At 36.9% G+C, this 19,859-nt stretch overlaps 3 protein-coding genes across 4 annotated transcripts; 1 reads left to right on the top strand and 2 right to left on the bottom strand.

Annotated features, from left to right (window-relative positions):
• The first annotated feature begins 1,133 nt into the window (after nucleotides 1–1,133).
• LOC120005639 lies at nucleotides 1,134–2,685 on the top strand. The gene is made up of 2 exons (XM_038855400.1): nucleotides 1,134–1,392; nucleotides 2,109–2,685. Exons 1-2 carry the CDS (start codon nucleotides 1,235–1,237, stop codon nucleotides 2,242–2,244), a joined length of 294 nt encoding a protein of 97 aa, XP_038711328.1. The 5' UTR covers nucleotides 1,134–1,234; the 3' UTR covers nucleotides 2,245–2,685.
• A 169-nt stretch (nucleotides 2,686–2,854) lies between these two features.
• Nucleotides 2,855–8,668, bottom strand: LOC120005637 (respiratory burst oxidase homolog protein E-like). 2 transcript variants are annotated; one of them, XM_038855398.1, is made up of 15 exons: nucleotides 8,040–8,668; nucleotides 7,108–7,933; nucleotides 6,836–6,995; nucleotides 6,519–6,567; nucleotides 6,154–6,267; nucleotides 5,481–5,903; nucleotides 4,992–5,375; nucleotides 4,812–4,907; nucleotides 4,546–4,661; nucleotides 4,281–4,451; nucleotides 4,053–4,212; nucleotides 3,772–3,963; nucleotides 3,531–3,659; nucleotides 3,297–3,375; nucleotides 2,855–3,161 (listed from the first exon to the last, which is right to left on the bottom strand). In XM_038855398.1, exons 2-15 carry the CDS (start codon nucleotides 7,664–7,666, stop codon nucleotides 3,052–3,054), a joined length of 2,742 nt encoding a protein of 913 aa, XP_038711326.1. In that variant the 5' UTR covers nucleotides 7,667–7,933; nucleotides 8,040–8,668; the 3' UTR covers nucleotides 2,855–3,051. The 2 variants fall into 2 exon arrangements, with proteins under 2 accessions (XP_038711326.1, XP_038711327.1); XM_038855399.1 differs by having other exon boundaries at nucleotides 8,037–8,668.
• A 5,713-nt stretch (nucleotides 8,669–14,381) lies between these two features.
• On the bottom strand, nucleotides 14,382–18,991 carry LOC120005244 (2Fe-2S ferredoxin-like). Its single transcript, XM_038854772.1, has 8 exons — nucleotides 18,832–18,991; nucleotides 18,558–18,633; nucleotides 18,316–18,377; nucleotides 17,021–17,133; nucleotides 15,510–15,616; nucleotides 15,136–15,185; nucleotides 14,939–15,021; nucleotides 14,382–14,855 (listed from the first exon to the last, which is right to left on the bottom strand). Exons 2-8 carry the CDS (start codon nucleotides 18,613–18,615, stop codon nucleotides 14,741–14,743), a joined length of 588 nt encoding a protein of 195 aa, XP_038710700.1. The 5' UTR covers nucleotides 18,616–18,633; nucleotides 18,832–18,991; the 3' UTR covers nucleotides 14,382–14,740.
• Nucleotides 18,992–19,859: the final 868 nt, after the last annotated feature.

The following is a 19,859-nucleotide window of genomic DNA, read 5'->3' on the forward strand; positions in this document are numbered from 1 at the left end:
ACCGAGTGGTTCAGAGGCTTTGAAGTAGTTTCAAGGTTTCATCGATATGCTTTTTGGGTTGAAACTGATTATTGTAGATTAGTTGAACAACACCCTTCCTGTCAAGAACATAAGTCTGTCTCCCAGGTAAAGTTCCAAAAAGATCAGTTGGGACTCCCCACTCTTTTCTAACCTTGTTACCCTCATCGGACAGCAATGTAAATGGAAGTCTATACTTCTTTGCAAAAGCCTGCATCCATAAAAAAAGTCATTAACTTCTAGCATGGATGGCAATGGATACAAGAACGTAGTCACATCATCATGGATGTGTTCTAACTCTGGTATTTAAACTAATCAAATGCTGATCAGCAAAGATACAACCTTGGTGAGCAGTTGTTTAGAGTGCTTCCATGCATAGAATAAGTCCAAACATGGCAGTGAGTATACCAAAAGGCCTAACTATGCTTGGCAGGGGAGTTGGGAGGGCATTGGGAAGGGGAGGGTTTGGGAGTGTTCCAATCGAATTAATGTCAAATGTCTATTTGAACTCTCCAGGACCCTCCCCTCCCCTCCCCAATGCCTCGTGAACACCGCTGCCAACCATAGACTAAGCCTGATGGTCATCTTTCAATGCACTTATGAGTAAAATAAGTCCAGACTTGCTATGTGGCACTCAAACTTTGTCATGAAAATAAAAGAACCTGCATGTATGTATGTAAAGGCTTTGGCAGAAGTAGATGCAAATGCAGGTGGACTGAAAGTAGAACAACCCTATGAACCAATTGTTCCGACACAGGACAAGTGGCATTCAGTTGGATGCACACTATTACAGCATTCTTCTATACAAAGAATAAGAGAGTTTTTATGGAGAGAAAGAGAAGCCAATCAAGCCATAGAGAATTGAGAGTGAGCAATGGCAGGATAACCGAAGGTAAATGCCCTTCGTATATCTCAGCAGAGTTGTTTAGAGAGACAGGAAGCTATGATCCTTCAATGAGGGGTTGCAATTGGAAATTTGGAAGTAGATGGATTGGCTTTTGCCTTGTATTCTTTGTTGGGGCCTATATACAAAAATAAAAATATACGGGTGCCTTACGAAATTTCTAATACTTTGGGGAGAATAAAAAATAACACATACCCAAGAAAAACCCCTTTTGAAACCCTAACCCGTTGTGTAGTTAGGGTTTCGGTTTCGGTTTCCTGTCAACTGTAATTGTATTGATTTCTATTTGTTCTTCTTGACTCTTTTGAACAAATGGAGGGGTTACAAAATCTAGTTCGAACGATTTCAAAAGATTCCAAATCAGTTTCTTCTTCGTTGCCCGATAATCCGTTCAAATTCAGCGGGAAAGACATGCCTGCCACTGTATCTGCTTCTGATCAGTCTAGTGCCGTGGTCACTAGGCCTCCCAGGTACTTGCATTATCTTGTTCTGGGTTGTTTCAGATGTATTGGCTTTTCTTGCTCTTACAGTTACTTCGCGTTTATAGGGGTTTAGGGTTGCTGAGATTGGCCTGAATATGAAGAGATGATTATTTTATATGTAATTTGATTTCCTTTAACTAAGAAACATAGGATGCTAATGGACGAAGTATCATGAACTTGTATATTCTCTTTAGATGCATTAAGACTTCCATATTCCAGACAATATAGTTCCAGATACAATTTGATAATTTCTAGTAGTCTACAAGCTGTTTCCGTGTTCCCTTCCCTAATTTAGGCCGCAAAATTTTTAGGTAATAATGATCAGAATCTCTATGTTTTATCCAAGTATCTATTTCTATGTCTTTGTAACTAAAATCTTGGGAAGGTATTCTCTTGATTTTATTGCCCTACATATCAACCTATAGATGTCAAATTGGCTTTAGGTGAATTGTGTATAATCCAGAAAACATGTCGGAACTTTGATTTCATTTGATTCTTACCCTCGTATTAAGTTCATGAACATTTACTAGAGACAAGGAGTACTTTAGTCAGACAATTTATTGAAGAGCTTTGTCAACTTGTCTAAGTTTTGAGTACTGAAAATTTCTGATCAGCTCAAGAAGTTTCGAAGCTAATTATTTAGCTGCTAGACTTCTTCTCTCTGTTTTTTCTATACTGATGATTCAATGTTTATCTGATTGCAGGCAAGTGGTTTCGATGTGGACATGCTCAAAGCTGTGTGTGATTTTCTTTGCAGCTGGTGTTGTTGTTGGTTATACGCTGAAGCGACGTGTTCGACGCTGGGCTGCTAAACTGCTCAGGAGATTGAAAGATGATTGAAGCCACCTAACCCCACCCCACACCCCCCCCCCCCCCTTGTGCTCCATGCAACAAGGAAGCTGCCGTCTTTTGAGGAATATTAATCAAGTCATTTCTACTTAGAACTTGTGAAATGGAAGAACTTCGTCAAGCAATGGCATTATCTATCCAACGTAAGATTCACTTGTTGCATTTAAATCTTTGGGTGACATATGTGGTCTTTCTATGTAACTGTTAATCTACAAAGAATGTTGAATATTGCCTTTTTTTGGACGAATGGGGAATATTTAATACATTAAAGAAGGAGAAGTAGATGTCTAATGTGCATGCTGAATATTGTTTTGAAAGGAATTTTAAGTTCTTAGTTTTATTAAGAGTTTTGAAACACTGTTTTCTTTTTTAGCATTTGTTCGCTTCAAATTTCTCTTAGCTGATGAAGCTGCCACAATTTGACCTCCCTGTCGCTTTTGTTTTCTCGGTAAATTTACCTTTGTTTGGAATGTTATTTGTTACAGATGGCCTAGAGTGAATGCAATATGTAATTGTTTTACTTCTTGGATTATGGCAGATAGCCTTCTTTGGATAACCACCAAAAGCTTTGGTATTGTGATATTTGTGAATGCCTCTGCAATCAGGTCTCAAATCACAATCTATTCTCTTATTTGGTAGAATTCTCTTCTTTGTTGTTCAGAACTAGTATTTCAATTTACACCTTGCTGAGCTACTGTAATGTTACAAGTGTATATTTCTGTGTTTACATATTCTTGAATCATTTTAATAATTACAAGTAACAAAACTATCAGGTTGACAAAATGGTGATTTCTTGTTTCAGAAATATTCCTTGTGGAACTCAAAGCGTGTGGATGTTCTATAACTCATCTCTTGCGATAACTTCTTCAGCTCCTTCGCCAACACTGGCATCCCACAGTAGAACACCCCTGCAATTTGGTAAACCAATTTTTTTGTTAAGCAATTTCTATATATCAGTATATCACAAACATTTAAAAAAAAGTTATTATTAGAGGAAATATGAGCTCTGTCAATGAAGTATGTTTCAATCATATAATCTTTACCTATTGTGGCGAATGGATGTTTTGAAGCTATCTTGCTGAATACTTCCCTCCAATTTGGCCTTGCAAAGTGTGTCCTCACCTGCAAGAGACACCGTTATATTTGTGTAATATATATTTATCATATGATTGATCATATACTCATGTGCCTTAATTTTGACATTACTTTAGTCGTTCCCAAATAGGATGGTGTGGGCATTAATTACAAATTTACAACTATGTCAGCAGGGAACTTACTCGGGTTCCAGAAAGGATGTCAACCCCATGTTTGGCGTGGTTGAGAGCTTGGACCATGGTGATCAAGGTTGATCTTGCATCACTCTCTTCGTAAACACTTGTAAGGTAGTTGTGCAGTTCGATTTGACCCTGTTCAAATTTATACATAAATGAGATAATAATATATGACGTTGTCAGTTAACTGCCTAAATAAGATTATAGTGGTGAGAGTAAATGGCAGTAGAGCTGAAATGTGTACGACCTTAAGGTCCATCTCTGCAACCTCGTCCATTACCCCTTTAAACCATTCAAAGGACCCAGCCTCTCTGGTGACCCAATACAAATGAGCATTTCTAGCCCTCTGTTGTGATTTCTTCTTGTCACCTGGTGTCATATTGGAAGATGAATAACTGTTCGAACTGGCATCTGATCCACTAGTTTCAGTGTTTGATTCCTAGACAAACAGGACATGATAGGAAGTCAAGTTCTTTGAAGCAAAGACTCAACTTTTAAATACAGACATTGCGAGAATGTGAAATGTACCGTTTGTTCTTCTGCTGTTCTTGTATTATTTAGAAGATCTTTTAGGATGCTTATAAAAGGAGTAGCTCCAATTCCTAGCCCCACGAGGAGCAAGACATCATAATTCTGGTAGTCCTGCGCTGGAGCTCCGTATGGACCATCAACATGTAGTGTGGGATGGCTGCATTGATTAGAGTATTATTTTTTTGCTTTAAGCATATTCTAAAGCATAGAGATGAATGAAATTACCCTTTTTGATTGAAACGAGTGAGTTGTCCGAATGTAGCTCGACCAATAGCACACGGTGAATGGTTTCCCTCTGTCAAAACACGCTTCAATTCCTTGGTCCAGTCTCCCACTGTCCGGATGTGAACACTTAGGTAGTCATCTCCTGGTGCTGAAGTAATGGAAAATGGGTGCCTGGAAAGGTCACTGAGTAAGTTCGGTGCCTAAAACGTTATAACATCTTGCCCTGTTGAAAGGGTTAGAGAATATCTGTTAAGATCGTACTCACCATTCAAATGGAGAGATTGCCGGGCATTGTAGAAAAATGTATTGGCCGCTTTTATACTTAAATCCACTTGGCTTTGACATGAATAAGCTAAACACATTTCCTGGTAGCTCCGAGACCTGGAGAAGCCAAGAGGCTTACATATAACTTCTCTTACCAGAGCTAACCGTTCTTTTTGGGTAATTTCACAGATATATTGTCGAACTCTTGAAGTCAATTGCTTTCACAGAAACAAAATGATTAAATGAAAGGGCAGTGTTTTGCAGTACCTTCAATATTTTTACTGAATAATGTTTTGATCTACATGTTCGCAGGCTCCTTTCTGCCACATAGAGCAACAGTGGCACAGAAATATACATCCCTGTCTGGGAAGGTCACAAAGCTTACAACATTAGTCAGCTCAGTCAGGTTCGTGCTTGTCATATGAACAAAACGTTCAGAGTTCTTACTGTTTTGTGGTACCACTTGTGGGATAAAAATAAGAAGGTTCCGTGGATGAGCAGCAACACGTAAACAAGTCCGAGAAGGTGGTGGGTGTACCAGAATGCATTGAAGCCTGTCAATTTGTTAAATGGTGCTGGCAGCCTCACCACATTTCTCCTGAAAAGGCGCGTTGCAAGTATGAATGCAACGGCCATAAAAATCACCATCAACAATCCAGTCGTGCCCTCAATGCCAGTCAGAAGTCCTCCGTAACTAGGCTTCTTGTCATCAAAATCAGAAGCTATGTACACAAACTTGTCGTCAGACGAGTGTACAAGACGGGGAAAGTCGCATGATAGATGAGCTCCTGCATGAATGATCACTCCGATGGCTATAGCACAAGCAATCATCTGCCAAATTACAAAGTATCACCATGTCAACATTTGCAGCATTTGGAGAAAGCAGCACAGGTAATATCATCGGACACTAGACACCACTGTGGTTTCTCCTCTTACCTTGTGAAAATTAATGTTGTCATCAAAGGGAACAAATGACCTTGCTCTTGTGGACCGAAGCCTCGTCAACATGTTTCGACAAACCGGTAGCAGAACCAGAGCCATATTGAGTTTAAGAGTCTCTGCAGCGCCTTTGGCAGTACAAACACAGTAACTCATGACCTCAAACGCTGCCATGTTCCTGTATTGGTTGAATTTCCAGGCAAAGAGCCCAGCCATCGCCATAAACCAGAGCAATAAAACCCAACCCCTCTGCCAGTTCTCTAAAATTAGACACCATAAGGTAAAGCTGGCCTTCCTCACCATACTCTTGGGCTTGAATGAACTCAGATTCTGACTCCACCCTATACTTGCCGTGCTAAGCGGTCTGCTGTAGTTCATGTATGTATCTCTTTGTAGTAGAAGTGTTTCCAACTGCCATAGCTGAATACATGGTGGTAATGGAACATAAATGAGTTCTCAAAACTTGTTTTTCAGTTCAAATAAAGAGAACAGTGAAAAGAACAGTAGTGATGGGCTGAACTTTATAATGCCTTTAGGCACTTGGGCCATCAAATCTTGTAAGTCTCCGGGCCCAAGCCCAGTCGACATCGATTTCAAATTAGTTTGAGGCAAAGCAAAGTTAACCCAGTTATGGTTAGAATTGAAATATGGATATGATTCATATGATTACCTCAATATATCCAAGGTTTTCAGGATCTAGTTCTTCCATTATTAAGGCAGCGTACTCTTCAGCTTGTTCTTTGAGCTTGGACAGCTTGTTTGCAGAAGCACTGAGCATTATAAGCTGTGATTAAAAGAAATAAACACTAATTAAGCTTGAGATGATCATGGGTGACATAATTGTATACGAGTTTCTTACCATATACACCAACCATGCCAAATTGCCAATAGAAAAAACTATTAACTAAGATTCTTTGAAATTATTTGATTTAACAACATACCAATCAGAGCCGTTGCCAGGCAAAATTGATTCCATTAGCTAAGAAATTTAGTATTAAACAAAAATAGTTAGGTTAGAAAAATCATGTAAGCTACCTCTTGCACTTCTTCTCTTGTGATTCTTCCATCTTCATTGCTGTCTGCCCTGAAAAAAAAGAAGAAAGAACATGGAGGATCATTATTATTTAAGGGAATCAAATTTCATCAACACACAAATTTGTTTAATTAAAATTAAGAGCTTCTGTTGACTTTCTGGGCCAAAAGCCCAATATGCAGTTCAGTTAATCAGATGCTTCAGTAGGCTAATCGCGAACGCGAAATCGGGACTCGATGACCGTTCGATCGGGAAACTTTTAAGGTATATCAACGTTGAAGAGGAGAGAAAACAGAAAGAACCAAAGAGAGAGACCCACATGTCAAAGAAAATTTGAAGGCGCGCATCGAAACTTTGATCCGATATTTGCAACCAAAACTCGCGCAATTCTTCTTTCGTTATCTTTGAAATCTTTTGCCGCCTTCGTCTCGCGAGCGCATCGAAAATCCCCACTGCGAACTCCTTTGAGTCCACCATGCCTATAATTCACGATAAACAAAATCAAAATCAGACGAGAGTTTTCTTCCAGTTTCTTGGCTGCCAAACGGACCTGCTGATTAACTGATTCGTTGAATGTTACTTTGAATTCACCTATACATTCACCGAAATCTTCTCTGGTAAGCAATTCGTCTTTGGCGAGCCTATCAAACCGCGATTCAACTTTTCTCCATAATTCCTCTACATCTGCTGAAGTAGTGTTCTTGCTGATGAACCTGAGTCCTCTGAGTGCTCTCTGTGCGGTAGATTTTGTTCGTTGAAGCTTGGCTTTCATTTTCCTCGCATCGCGAGCAGAAATTGTATTCGCCTCGATATCGGACGACGGTGATCGAGGCGATCCCGATCTAAGCCATCCGAATTTCCGGCGAATAGTTCTCGACGTCGTCGATAAGCTCCTCACTAAACCTCTTGAAACTTCATCTCCGGTAGGTGGAGTCACACTGCGAACTACAATAGAGTCGTCCTGTAACTCTAGCGTAACCTCAACTAAATCATTCTGGTTGTTTCTTCTCAGATCGTCCAGAAAAATCGGTAACATTGCGCCGCCGACCTCGCAGTCGCTAGCTCCGGAGTCGTCATCCGGTAATTCAAATGTGCGGCAGTAATTCGGCGAGTTGGAGTTGCTTCTTCCAAATGCAGGCGATAATCTCATTTTTTCCAGGTCAATTCTGGCCTCTTCTCTCTGCAATTATAATCTCTATTTTTAATAGTTTTGTGATTCTTCTGTGTAGTAGTGTTCCTCACACACACATACACGAATAGATGAACCGGCCTTGGTTGACACGCTTGTTGTGGTTGGGGACTAGAAATGGTTTAGGATTAAAACAAGACAAACACCTCTCAACAGATCAGCCCACATGAATTCAACGCTTGCTCCCAATCTTGCTTTCAGTTGTTGGGATTTTTACCCTTTAAGCACCTGAAAGGGAAAAAAAAATACACAGAACATCTCAGTGAATATAAACTAATATTCAACACCACATTATTTCTTAAACATTTATTCTCACATATTTTATACACACCACCTGTTTCTGGTCTACAAAACAGAGCTGGAGGTGGTTAAGGAGCGGAGAGCTAGGGAAAGGATTACGCCGCTTAGAGGCAGATCCTGCTGTAATCGCTGCTTGTTTTATTTATTCAAGTTTAGGGATCAATAGGTAAGAAAATGAGAGCGAAGTTATGATTGAAATGAGCAAGGGAACCATGGAGAAGCTCCTTATTTATATATATGATGAGGTCAAAGAACTTTTAGGGTGTCGTGTGTGACCTGCAATAAGTTAGCATTCCAACCCCATCTTCTTCATTGTCGTCGATTAGTTCTTGAGTTTGGTAGTAATCGGTAGCTTGTTTTTACTTTACCAGGTGGTGTTCTTTACATTTCTTTAAAAGCAATTTGACTACCTAATTTTTGCTTAGCGTGGTACTGTACTACTGCACCAACATAGATAGCTTATGTTAGATTGTGTTCTGTGATGGAAAAAAAAGAAGAATTTGAACTTCTCTGTCACTTCTACAATTTACAGTGACGTTAAAAGAGTGATAGACCTGAGAATTTACAGGCGTTATTTGCGTGAATTATTAGTTAGGAAGTCATGGTTTGATAATTCACACCAACCTTGCCTCTCTAGACCAGGCACTGTAATTGTTTATTGTTCTCCTTCTCCCCAAAATTTACATCTTAGAGTGTGTTTGGATTCAGGGATTTGGAGGGGAGGGAAGAGAAGGGAAAGGGAGTTTCCTTCCAATTCCCTTGTTTGGATAGTTTATAAAAAATTGAGGGGAGGGATTTGAGGGGATTTGGGAGAGAAAGATTTTTTTAAATTTTTGTCAAAATTCTTTCCTCCCAAAATGGAGTCATTTGGAGGGAAGAGATTACTAATTAAGTTACTTATAAGTTAAAAACCTATTTTACCCTTGGACATAACACTTAAACATAAAAAAATAAGGATAAACTAGTAAATTAAACTACTTTTCTTTCCTTTCTTTTTTTATCTATCCAAACATGAGAGAAGAAAATGTATTTTCCCTTCTATTCTCTTCCCTTCTCTTCTCTTCCCCCCAAATCCCTCAATCCAAACACACTCTTAATGTTTTGCCTTCTGTGTTCTAACTCCTTTTGGTGTTCCATATAATACCCTTTTCATCCCGTGTTGAAATAAATTTGGTAAATCTAGATATTTGAAAGGATTTGGAAATTTTTTTTTCATAATTGGGTGAAAAGGTTATGCTAGCTTGAGCATCCAGTTCTAGGTAATTCCAAATTCAACTTTAAATTGGCTTTTCATAGCAGCATCAAATCACCAAGCTTTTAGATGAGCAACAAAACCAATAATTTGTCTGAAAGTTAATTGTTTTCCTCAATTTTTATGTACCTTAGCAGCCAAGATAATAAATCGTGTTTTTTATGTTGAAGACTTGCTCTTAAAATGCATGACAGCATGTTTTTGATTTTTAATATGATTTGGTAGGAAGGATGCCACTTGGTGTATAGGCATTCGAGATAGGCCACCCTATTCTCTATTTGTTTTCGTGTAAACAATAAAAAAAAATTGACAGTTGTTTGTGCAATTCATGAAATTTTCTAAAGTATTCTTCATCCTGTTCGTGACCTCCACTCCTTCAATCTTCTCTCATCTGACTCTTATCCCAAAAGAAAACTTGAATGTGCTGTAACAAAGATCTGTGCAATCAGAGCCGATAAGTACCAAAACAACTCTTCTTGCATGGTTTTCAATAATTTTAAAAGGGTTTGGTTTCCATGCTTTGTTGAATTCAATTTTGATACTAGATATTGAATTTGAGGTTGAAGGCCTAATTGAGTTTTTTTTTTTTTTTTTTTTTTTTATCTTCTAAACCCCCTCAAAGCGTCCGCTAAATACTACGATAATTGTGATTAGTTCTTTCATTATGCTGAAATAATATGAAAGATTTTCTATATCTTTGACATTTCATATCTAACAGTCTAATTGCAAACGTATCTATAGGCATGTCCAAGTGTCCAACCACTCCATCACATTTTTTATTTATCAAAAAAAAAAAAAAACCTTGGCATCTTTGTTTCCACATTATAAGCAACTATTGACAATAGACAAATAGCAGTAATGGATATGCTTTTTATATCTTAAACGTTGTATTGGAACCTTGGAATCATTGCAAAAAATCAAATTATCGTACAGCCATTTAAATTCTTTGTAATTAATTACTTAATTAAGCACGTGTTAGCTTTAACATTTTACCCCCTGCACTTCGCTAGTCTTTGATGGTACAATTTGCAAGTAGGCCTTTCTAGAAGATCCGCAGTTAAAGGGCATGCAGTACGATTTTGCAGTATTGCTTCCCTATTGCCAACTACCAAGTGATCATTGTGCCTTCTCCGTGTCTTCTTTAATATATTATCAGTCAAGATATGCACATATTTCAGGAAGGTTTTTTTCACTGGAACAGTATGACCTAACTTTCCGACATTCTAGTTTGACGTACCTTAGACATTTCATATCTATGGTTCCCCCAATTCATTGTTTTTTTATAAAAATTTGTAATAAGGGTATTCTAGATTTTTCCATGATTATTCTTTTAGGAGGCACACGTGTATTTCACTCTCGTTTACTAGGCATGGGTCTATATTACTACAGCAGATCCAGCTTTTAAAGTCACTAGTCACTATTTTTTAAAATTATGAATGTGTTTTGATCGGATTTGTGAGTCTAACGTTATTTTTTTTTTGTAAACAAAAATCAAATTGAACGTACCATAAAATATTTTAGACTTACATTCAAACATTCCAAAATTTCATGTATTTTCCATGTTCGGGAGAAAAAAATATAATTTTGGACTTTTAAACTCAATCAAAACACGTCTATGATCATATTGGTTTTACAAGAAATTATAACGGAGTCTACTATAATTTTTTTACACTAGACCCTGCTCATCCAAAAGGCATAGGAGTGATTCCAAAGAAATTAGTGTATATTGGTAGGATTTTAAGCTGTGACCTTGTCGGTTTAAGAAGATTATCATGGGTGGTGAGTCGCACCGGCTAACATTGAGATTTTATTTTTTGACGGGAGTTGTGGAAAAAAACCTCGGGAATAGATACCACCTAATCCCTAGCCAGTCCATTCTTATCTAGGACTAAAGTTCATTTGGCAGAAGAGAATAATTTTATGAACAAAGTAATTTCTTACGAGTAATTTTTATCTGATAGTTTCGTGATGGTGACCTCTTGGTTAAGTTTTAGCTGATTGCTATATCATTAGTAGACCTTGTTAAAGAAATGTTTTGTCTTATTAGCCTCGAAAGAAAAAAGATGCCCTGATTGATTGCATTTTCATGTTTATAAAACTAATTAAGACTTTCAAGTCTGATCAGCCATTAAAAACCACTTAATAAGTTAATTAACATGATGCGTATGATAGGACCTGTAATATTGAACAATGATTCCCGCATTGACATCAATTGGGCAGGTGAGATGTAAGGATCACGGTCAACTTTTTTTTTTATTTTCTTTATGTTATGTTTTATTAATTTTAGTGATTCAGCCTCCTCCCTGCTTTCATCATGATTTAACGAACCCGACTAAGCCACCCTATATATTCAACATTTTAAACATGAATGTTAGGGTTAGCCAATATTTAAAAAAAAAATTAACTATTTTTCAAAATTTTATATTTTTCTGGAGAACCACTTGTCTTTTGAAAAAAAAAAACAGAGAGAAACATTTCAATTCTAATTTAATTGAATTTGTGCGGCATGCGTGAATCTTAATTGAAAACAAAATTGATTATCGGCTTTGGATGAAGGTGTATGCTTAAGGGATTTATGTGGTTCAATCATTAGTAGGATCTATTTCAGTTTGATTTCACGTTAGGTCTCGACCCAAATTATTTGTCGATAGGTTGTGTGCACGGCCTGTTTGGCTCGAATTTAGGCCCTACTTGATTGGCCGAGATAGGCAAACTTGATGATGTCATTCTCGGTTAAAAAAATGAATCATAAGAACCATAATACCATTCACAACAGCTAGTTAAGAATCATTAGAATATTGATGTATTTACTATCATCATTAGTCAACAATTCAAACATCACCAGCACTTGTAGCATGAGGGAATAAGAAAACATTTTATTCACAACGTTATTGTCATTTTAATTAGTTGGTAACCATTACCAACGAGCGGTCGTTTGGATGACAATCGACTGAGTTAAGTATATGTGTATTCAGTGTTCGATTCTATTGAGAAGTAAACTTCTCAATGATATTTCAAAAAAAATAAAATAAATAGTTGGTAGCAATTGTTAATCCTTTCCCGTTACCACCTAACTGATCATTAATTTACGTCCAACATGAGGTTAATTAATATTGAGTATTGGCCCCCATCGGTTTCTAGAACATTGGATTTGCTTGTAGGTTATTCAACCTCTAGGCTCTACTTTCTTGTTTCACTATTTTAGTTCCAAGAAGTAGGTGAATTACAGCTGTATTCACTATTCAGTAGTGATGGGTTTTTTATTCCATGTTTTGTTTTGTTTTGTTTTTACGTGCTGGATTCATGTTAAATATGGACGTTTAGACAACGTTGTTGTCTGAGAACTCTTCAAAGTAATTAATACAGAGATGTGTGACATGGTTAGATTGGTTTAGGTAGGCTGCATGCAGCAGTCTCTACGTGTAATTGGTCAATAAGGGATGATGCAATTCTGATAATCAAATCATAAGTCAGTAGAATAGAATTATTGTTTATTTCCATTCTGTGGTTTGTAATTTCTGTTACCAACTCCCGGTGACTCACTGGAAGGCCCATACAGACTGATAAATACTCGTCTTGTTATATTCTATCATTGTTAGATTGACAGTCATTACTCAACTAACCTTTTGACTTGGCCCTAACATGGAAGTTGCAGAGTCCTTTCTTGCCATTTTCACCTGGAATGATTGAAAATTCATGGAAACCTGACGTGCTCGACTCTATAGACTACAGTTTGGGACACATTTTCTTTAGTGGAATTTGAATATCACACACTAAATGCTCTAAAGTCGCATGAAATACTGCTTATCCAATAACTTGTACTGGTGGGAAGATATAAATTACGGATAATGTTTGAAATTTCTAAAAAATAACATCAAAAGATTCTCATTTAATGTGAAGTGTCTTATATATGTATGTTTTTAATCAATAACTATTTTAATGTCATATAGATTTAAGGAACTTTTGAATATCACATTTTGAAGATCTCTCGCATTTTCATAAATTATATTCTAATACAGTTAAAGAACATTCTCAACTTCACCAATTTTTTGGTTAAAACAAAGCTTTGTTACCTATAAAGGGGGGCTTGAAGTTGTACTCAATGTGCCACAATTGCTCGGTTGTACTCCCTTGGTCCTAAAGTTTGTACTGGAAACAAAAGTCAAGATTTTTCAACAAGCAATTTAGGTGGAAACTATAAATCAAACAGAAAGAGAGGAGCAAAAGTCTCTGTTTGAAACTTGAAGCGGAGCTTGATGGCGATGCTTGTCAGGCTAATAAAAAAATCCATGCAAGAGATCTTTACATGGGTGATGCTAAGAGTGTGTTTGAATAGATAGATTTAGAGAAAAGAAAAGAGGAGAAAAGAAGGGGAGGGAATGAATAATAGTTTTTCATCTCTCATGTTTGGATAGATAAAAGAAAAAAGAAAAAAGAATTTAATTTAATTTAATTTATTAATTTATCCTTATTTTTTTATGTTAAAATGTTATTTTTAAAGGTAAAATAGATTTTTAACATATTTATAATTTTTTAAGTTATTTATTCTCTCCTAATGACTTAATTTTCTGGAGGAATAATTTTGATAAAAATTTAATAAAATCTTATTTTCAATTCCTTCCAAATCCCTCTTCTTAATACTTTCTAAACCATCCAAACAAGGGAATTGAAAGAAAACTCCCTTTCTATTCTCTTTCATTCCCTTCAAATCTCTCCATCCAAACACACTCTTAGCCTGTTCCCTTCCTAATTAAATTAATTCTATATGGTGTTGCTTCAGAGGTTTCTGTAATGCATTTCCCTCTGTTTAAATCTTCAATTGCCAGAAAATGAACAAAGGGTTGTCAACTAAGGACATAAATAAGATGCCATAAATCAATCCCACTTACGTACTGTGCCATACCAAACCGCACAAATTGCAGGTGCATGACACCACTTGGTACAAAATGTAAACCTGTACTGTTACAATGATTGAACAAAAGCTCATATATTCAAAGGGTTCAAATGCCCCTCCCTCTCCTTGTAAGAAGCTTGCCAATAAATAAAATCAAACTCCAACAAGACAGATCAGGAAAGAACGAAAAAAACGTAAAAAAAAAGGATGAGTTGGTGAAAATCAAAGCATCCCATGAAAATTGTTGTGACCGAACACTTTATTCAGCAAATAACAAAGCATTTAGCTCCAAAATGGAGAACTTGTGATAAGAAAAAGACACCAGAAATAGTATTACACCACAAACCTCCTTGAGGTCATGCTCAACAAAGCCTTGATCACCTATTCCTCTTGTCATCAAGCATTCAATAAAATAATTGTAACATGAATATTATCCTAAGGAAATAAAAACGCTTTAGGTATCACCGACTTCAAAAGGGCATTAATTATGTTGGAAAAGAAGCTCATAAAGCCAATGAATACAAGAGCTACAAAACTGGGATGATCTCATTCTTGCACTCAGCAAACACTTCCCAACTTTATATCATGTCTAGTGTGGTTTTGGAACATACCCATCAACAGCAAAATTTCGAGTAGCGGAAGGAATGGCCAAGCGAACCCCATCAAGTTCAGGTTTTGCAATCACTTGGCAACCCAGACGAGATCTGTAAAAATTCCAAGCATAGAAATGAATTTAAGTTGAACGTAAATGAAATTCAGGTGACAGATTAATGAACAAGGGCCTCACGTTTCTGTAAGCCCAAAAGCAAGATCCAACATATCATTCTCCTCATCAGTTGGGTCTTCTAATTTATTGTAGTAGTCCATGTCCTACCACATTGATTCACAGTTAGCAACTTCATTTGTTAGAACAACAAATCCATGGATTTATCTCAGAATTACTTCTAAAGAACATTTCTGTCGCAGACTCTTTTTTTAACTCACCATAACGATTACATGGCATGTTGAACAGGCAAGTGACGCTTCACATGCTCCTGACACAAGGATAAAGGCACAACATTAAACAAGAAAAAGAGAGTGGCGATGAAGTGAATCATGAATATATTATGTTATGCTGCAAAAGAAAAACCGCTGGAAAAAAAAAAAAAACTAACCGTCAAAAAAACAGGGACATCACATCATAAGTTTTCTATGTTGTTACATGCATATTCTAAGGAAAAACAATTGAGTAACAACAAGCAAATTTGAATTCAAATAAAGCATATTTCTCCACAATATTTCATAAAACAATTAGTAGTTTGAAATCGATGAACCATCAATTTCAAAATGCAGAGCCCACAAAGCATCATGGTCCTTGCCTTCAAGCTCTATATCATTTTCATGTGCAGCTTCTAACATAGACATTCCAACTGGGACCTTAATGTGGTTTTCCTCTCCATCCTTGTCGACAAATGTCACAGATATTCTGCAGATAAAGTACATGAGTGAGAGTGGTGTTGTTAAGTGCGAAAAAAACACTCAAGTCGCAAAGACATCACTTCACTTCAAAGCGAAATCACACTTAAAGCACCCGCTTGAAAGACATGAAACACAAAATTAAAAAAAAATCTATAATAAATTTAATAATCATAATGAAATCATATGATAATCAACACATCAAAATATTCTAGCTACATAGATCAATCAGCTCATGGGGTCGTTCTTCTTTCTTCTTTATCTTCTAGGGTTTCGCTTGGACAAGATGGAGATCGATCGGTTCTGTTCCTTTCTTCCCCCTCCCCCCACCTTTTTTCTTCAATTAGTAGAACTCTTCAAATTGGGCTTCTTATTTCTCAACGCCCACAGCCCAACTAAATGAATTAAACCCAAATCAAATAACCCTAAAGTGCATAAAGCATGCGCCTGGGCAGAAGCGCGAACTTCAGTACGCTTCTATGACCTCGCTTTATCTGGCTGAGGAGAGGAGCAAGAGGGGCGCTTTGCCTTGCTTTTCGATTTAATCGCATTGAAGCGCGCTTTCGGCAACAGCTAAATTCAGTTCACAACAAGAGAATAAATCAAACTGTGATGTTTTCCAATGCATGGTAATGCATTCTGCTCCAGAAAGCATATTAGAGAAGCAGAATGTACCTGCACGTTTGTTCAAGGGATGTTACACAGCTTAATTGTTCTTTTATTTTGGGTACCAAGTCATAGGTTTGAATTCTCTTCATTGTTTGTACTATTACAGCTGCCATTGCTTCCCCTCGGTGTACACTCACTGCCACCCCTATCTCTGTAGACAGTACATTCTCTTCTAACAACTATAACCCCCTCCTAATTTCAAAAGTACAATACTCAATTACCAAGCATTCGTCACAAGCGATGTGAATTTATCAATGGTGCTAAACACATTCAAGAATCCCAACACCTGGGCTAGAAAAATGTAACCTAATAGTATATCAAGATCAGATAATTTCTTCACTTACTCTACTAGAAGAACAAACTAGTGCCACAATGATAGACGTCACATTCACGCCTCAAGACCTGTTTTAAATGCGTTGAGGTGGGCTGAGAGCAGTTTTTTGCAATCTCAAGCACTTATGTGCTTGCTTACAACTAGAAGCACTTTCCAGTTTAAGAGGTTCTTAAATGTAAAGCATGTTTATGTTTTTACAAGAAGAGTAAGTGTTAAAATGGACAACCATTTCTTAAAGTTGAAATGGAAAAAACGCATTATATAGGTTCTTTAGACAAGCAACTCTTATAAAATGTGGCAATAAATTGCTACTTGATTCTTGTTAAATCAATTTCTTTTACCATAGTATGGATTAGAAGTCCCCACAATTCCAAACTAGCACTTAATATATTATAAAGTAAAGGAGCTTACTCTTGCTGTTCTCCTTTATCTGCAGAGTCGGCATTGGCCGCTGAGGTGAAACAACGGCGATTCCTCTGAAATATGGCACCATGGAACCACCAGGTTTCTGGCTGCAATTCATACTGTATAGAGAGATCAACTAGTTAATTTCCAAACGTCATGAACAGTTTTACCACAACAACATTTTTTTTTTATTTCATTGGAGCATGCTTGTGAGTTTCATTACAAAATAAAAAGGTAAACAACACCTATGCACAAAACTCCCACAATCCAGAGACATATAGGATGTATGTAGACTTTAGATAAAAGGTAAATAACTCTAGTGCACAATGCTCCCGCAGTGGGTAAGGTCAAGGACATACAGAACATACGCATACTTTACCCCAGATAACATGCAGAGATACTGTTTCTTGACCTCTAGGTTGCAATCCTGCAACTCTACCACTGGACACATGCTCACCTGTAAAACTTCTTCATACCTTCTCCACCGAATTATGAATGTATCTCATTCCTTAAATATGTGAATATCCTAGACAAACATATATCTCATGACAGCTTATGAGTTCACCAGTATGCAGTCACTAAGGCTAAGTTTCATTAAATATCACATAACTCTAAAAAACCTACTAAGCCTCAGCACTACTCCCTAATTCAGCAATGATAGCACAGCATAATAAAAGACTAATCTATGTGCCTAGCCCTTACTAAATGGATTAATCCTCTTCAAGGAATAAGCCCATTGATGAGAGATGACAACAGTGACTCCTATGGGAACACACTGTTTGGAGCCATAAATCAGTATGACGAAAGCAATGTTAAGATCAAAATTGTGCTCCTTATTCCATATATGCATTTATATCCAGTCATGAACCTTAGCATTGATTATAAGCTTTAAAGACAGCAAAAGGTGAGCGCTTACCACCAGATTGGGATACGCTACAATTCCTATTTCAAATACAATGGAGAGGACATAGCATGTCAGTTGAAAACTCACATCACTTTTTCCCTAAATCCCTTAAACTCAAAGTCTTGCTGAAATGGCTATATGTAGACCATTATATTGGAATTTTACAGGAATCGTGGGAGGTAGGAATTGTAGCATACTAGCATGTATTCCTAAACAGCAACCATAATCGAAAGTCAATTTCCTTACCACATGAATCAACACAATACATATCATAACTGAAAAATTCTGGATTCCTACTTTAAAAAAAATCTCTGACAACTAACCATATAGCCACACTTGCAATAACACAATGTAACGGAAAATTTTCAATACCAAAGTTGCAGAAAAGAACACTGACCCGATTTCTCCGACAACAGGAGCTTTCGGTATATCCTGTTCTATATACATGTGTAGAAATGCCTGCAAAAACTTTATGGTCAGGATTGATGGGAACAAAATGGTATGTATTTCATTTCTTTTCATCATGCTAATTCATTAACCTAGTAATTCAATTTGCCTCTGCAACTAACTGCTTCAAGAAGCAAAACAAAACGATTTCATCATTCAAAATAGAAAAAGTGACCAGAAACGGAGGCATACCTCTTGAAAGAGCTCTGATTATTGGAAATCCAACTCTTGAAAGTCTAGAAATTAGCATTTGCCACCAAAGTAACCCCTATTTTAACAAAAATAAATGTTACATTGAAATGCATAACCACATATTGGAACTACGGAACCGAACATACAATAGTCTCGATAGGTATCATCCCGATCGAAGAACACTAAGCCGTTAAATTCTACAAATCGTTCTCGTTCACGAATCCAATTACCGAATCTACCAGCATCAGACGCTATGTAAGAAAGAGAAACTCACCTTGCTAGAGCAACAAATGCGAGCTGCAACCGCGAGACAGGAGAGAAGATGAGTCGTGCGAGATTGGAGAGGTCGGGGTTTTTGTCGCAAGAAGAGGCGGGTTTAGCCCAAACGGGGAAAATAAATGGGTTTTATAAAATCTGTATTGGCTGTGGAAACACGCAACAAAATTACAAAACCCAAGTCTTCCACTCTCGAACAAAAAACCCGACTCCGAGAATGCGAACCCCAGCCCGAACCCTATTTTCTGTTTTTACGATTTTACCTTTTTTTGTGAGAATCTAATACCGGTTATATTGAATATTTTCTAGAAGAAATTTGGTATATCCGTCAATATTTTTGTTATTTTTTTTAAAAGGGTTGAAATCCCAACATTACATTTCATAATAACAACCGTCAAACCTATCATCACGAAAACAACCTAAAAATTAAAAGAGTGCATAAATTGAAAGAGTTTTTTTCCCGAATAAAAACATAAATGTCTATTTTTCAAAAAAAAAAATAAGTTTTTAGTTTATTATGATTAATTGATATTCATATTAGTTAAGTACTTAAGTGGAACAGGGGAGGGGGCACACACAATTTAACTAAAGAAAAAAAAATTAATATTGAAATTAGGGAAGCTCCATAGTAGGGCTTCTCCGACTCCAAGTGAAGTTTGGCCTCCCATTAAACCAATTTTTTTTTCTTCTATAAAAATGCACTGAACCATGTTGACTACTTTAGAAGACCGAACCTCGACAGGTTGATTTGGAATTTTTTACTTAACTCTATCACTAATTTAATACCTGCATTTTTCATAGGGTTTGTGGAGAAGGCCTTTGAAATGGATCTATATCATTGATTTTCATCTTCGCATATTTTTCATTTGTATTGATGGTGGAAGACTGAAGATCGAACATAACCGATCGGAAATCGAATGTTGGTTGTCCATAAAAAAAATAATCCAATGGTCGGTCGTCGGTTTTCCCCATGACATAAAACTGAAATTTCGGCCCGGGTAAATTCCACTGTGATAACCGACCATT

Source organism: Tripterygium wilfordii, chromosome 9, assembly GCF_013401445.1.
Source record: "Tripterygium wilfordii isolate XIE 37 chromosome 9, ASM1340144v1, whole genome shotgun sequence".
Taxonomy (NCBI): Eukaryota; Viridiplantae; Streptophyta; class Magnoliopsida; order Celastrales; family Celastraceae; genus Tripterygium; species Tripterygium wilfordii.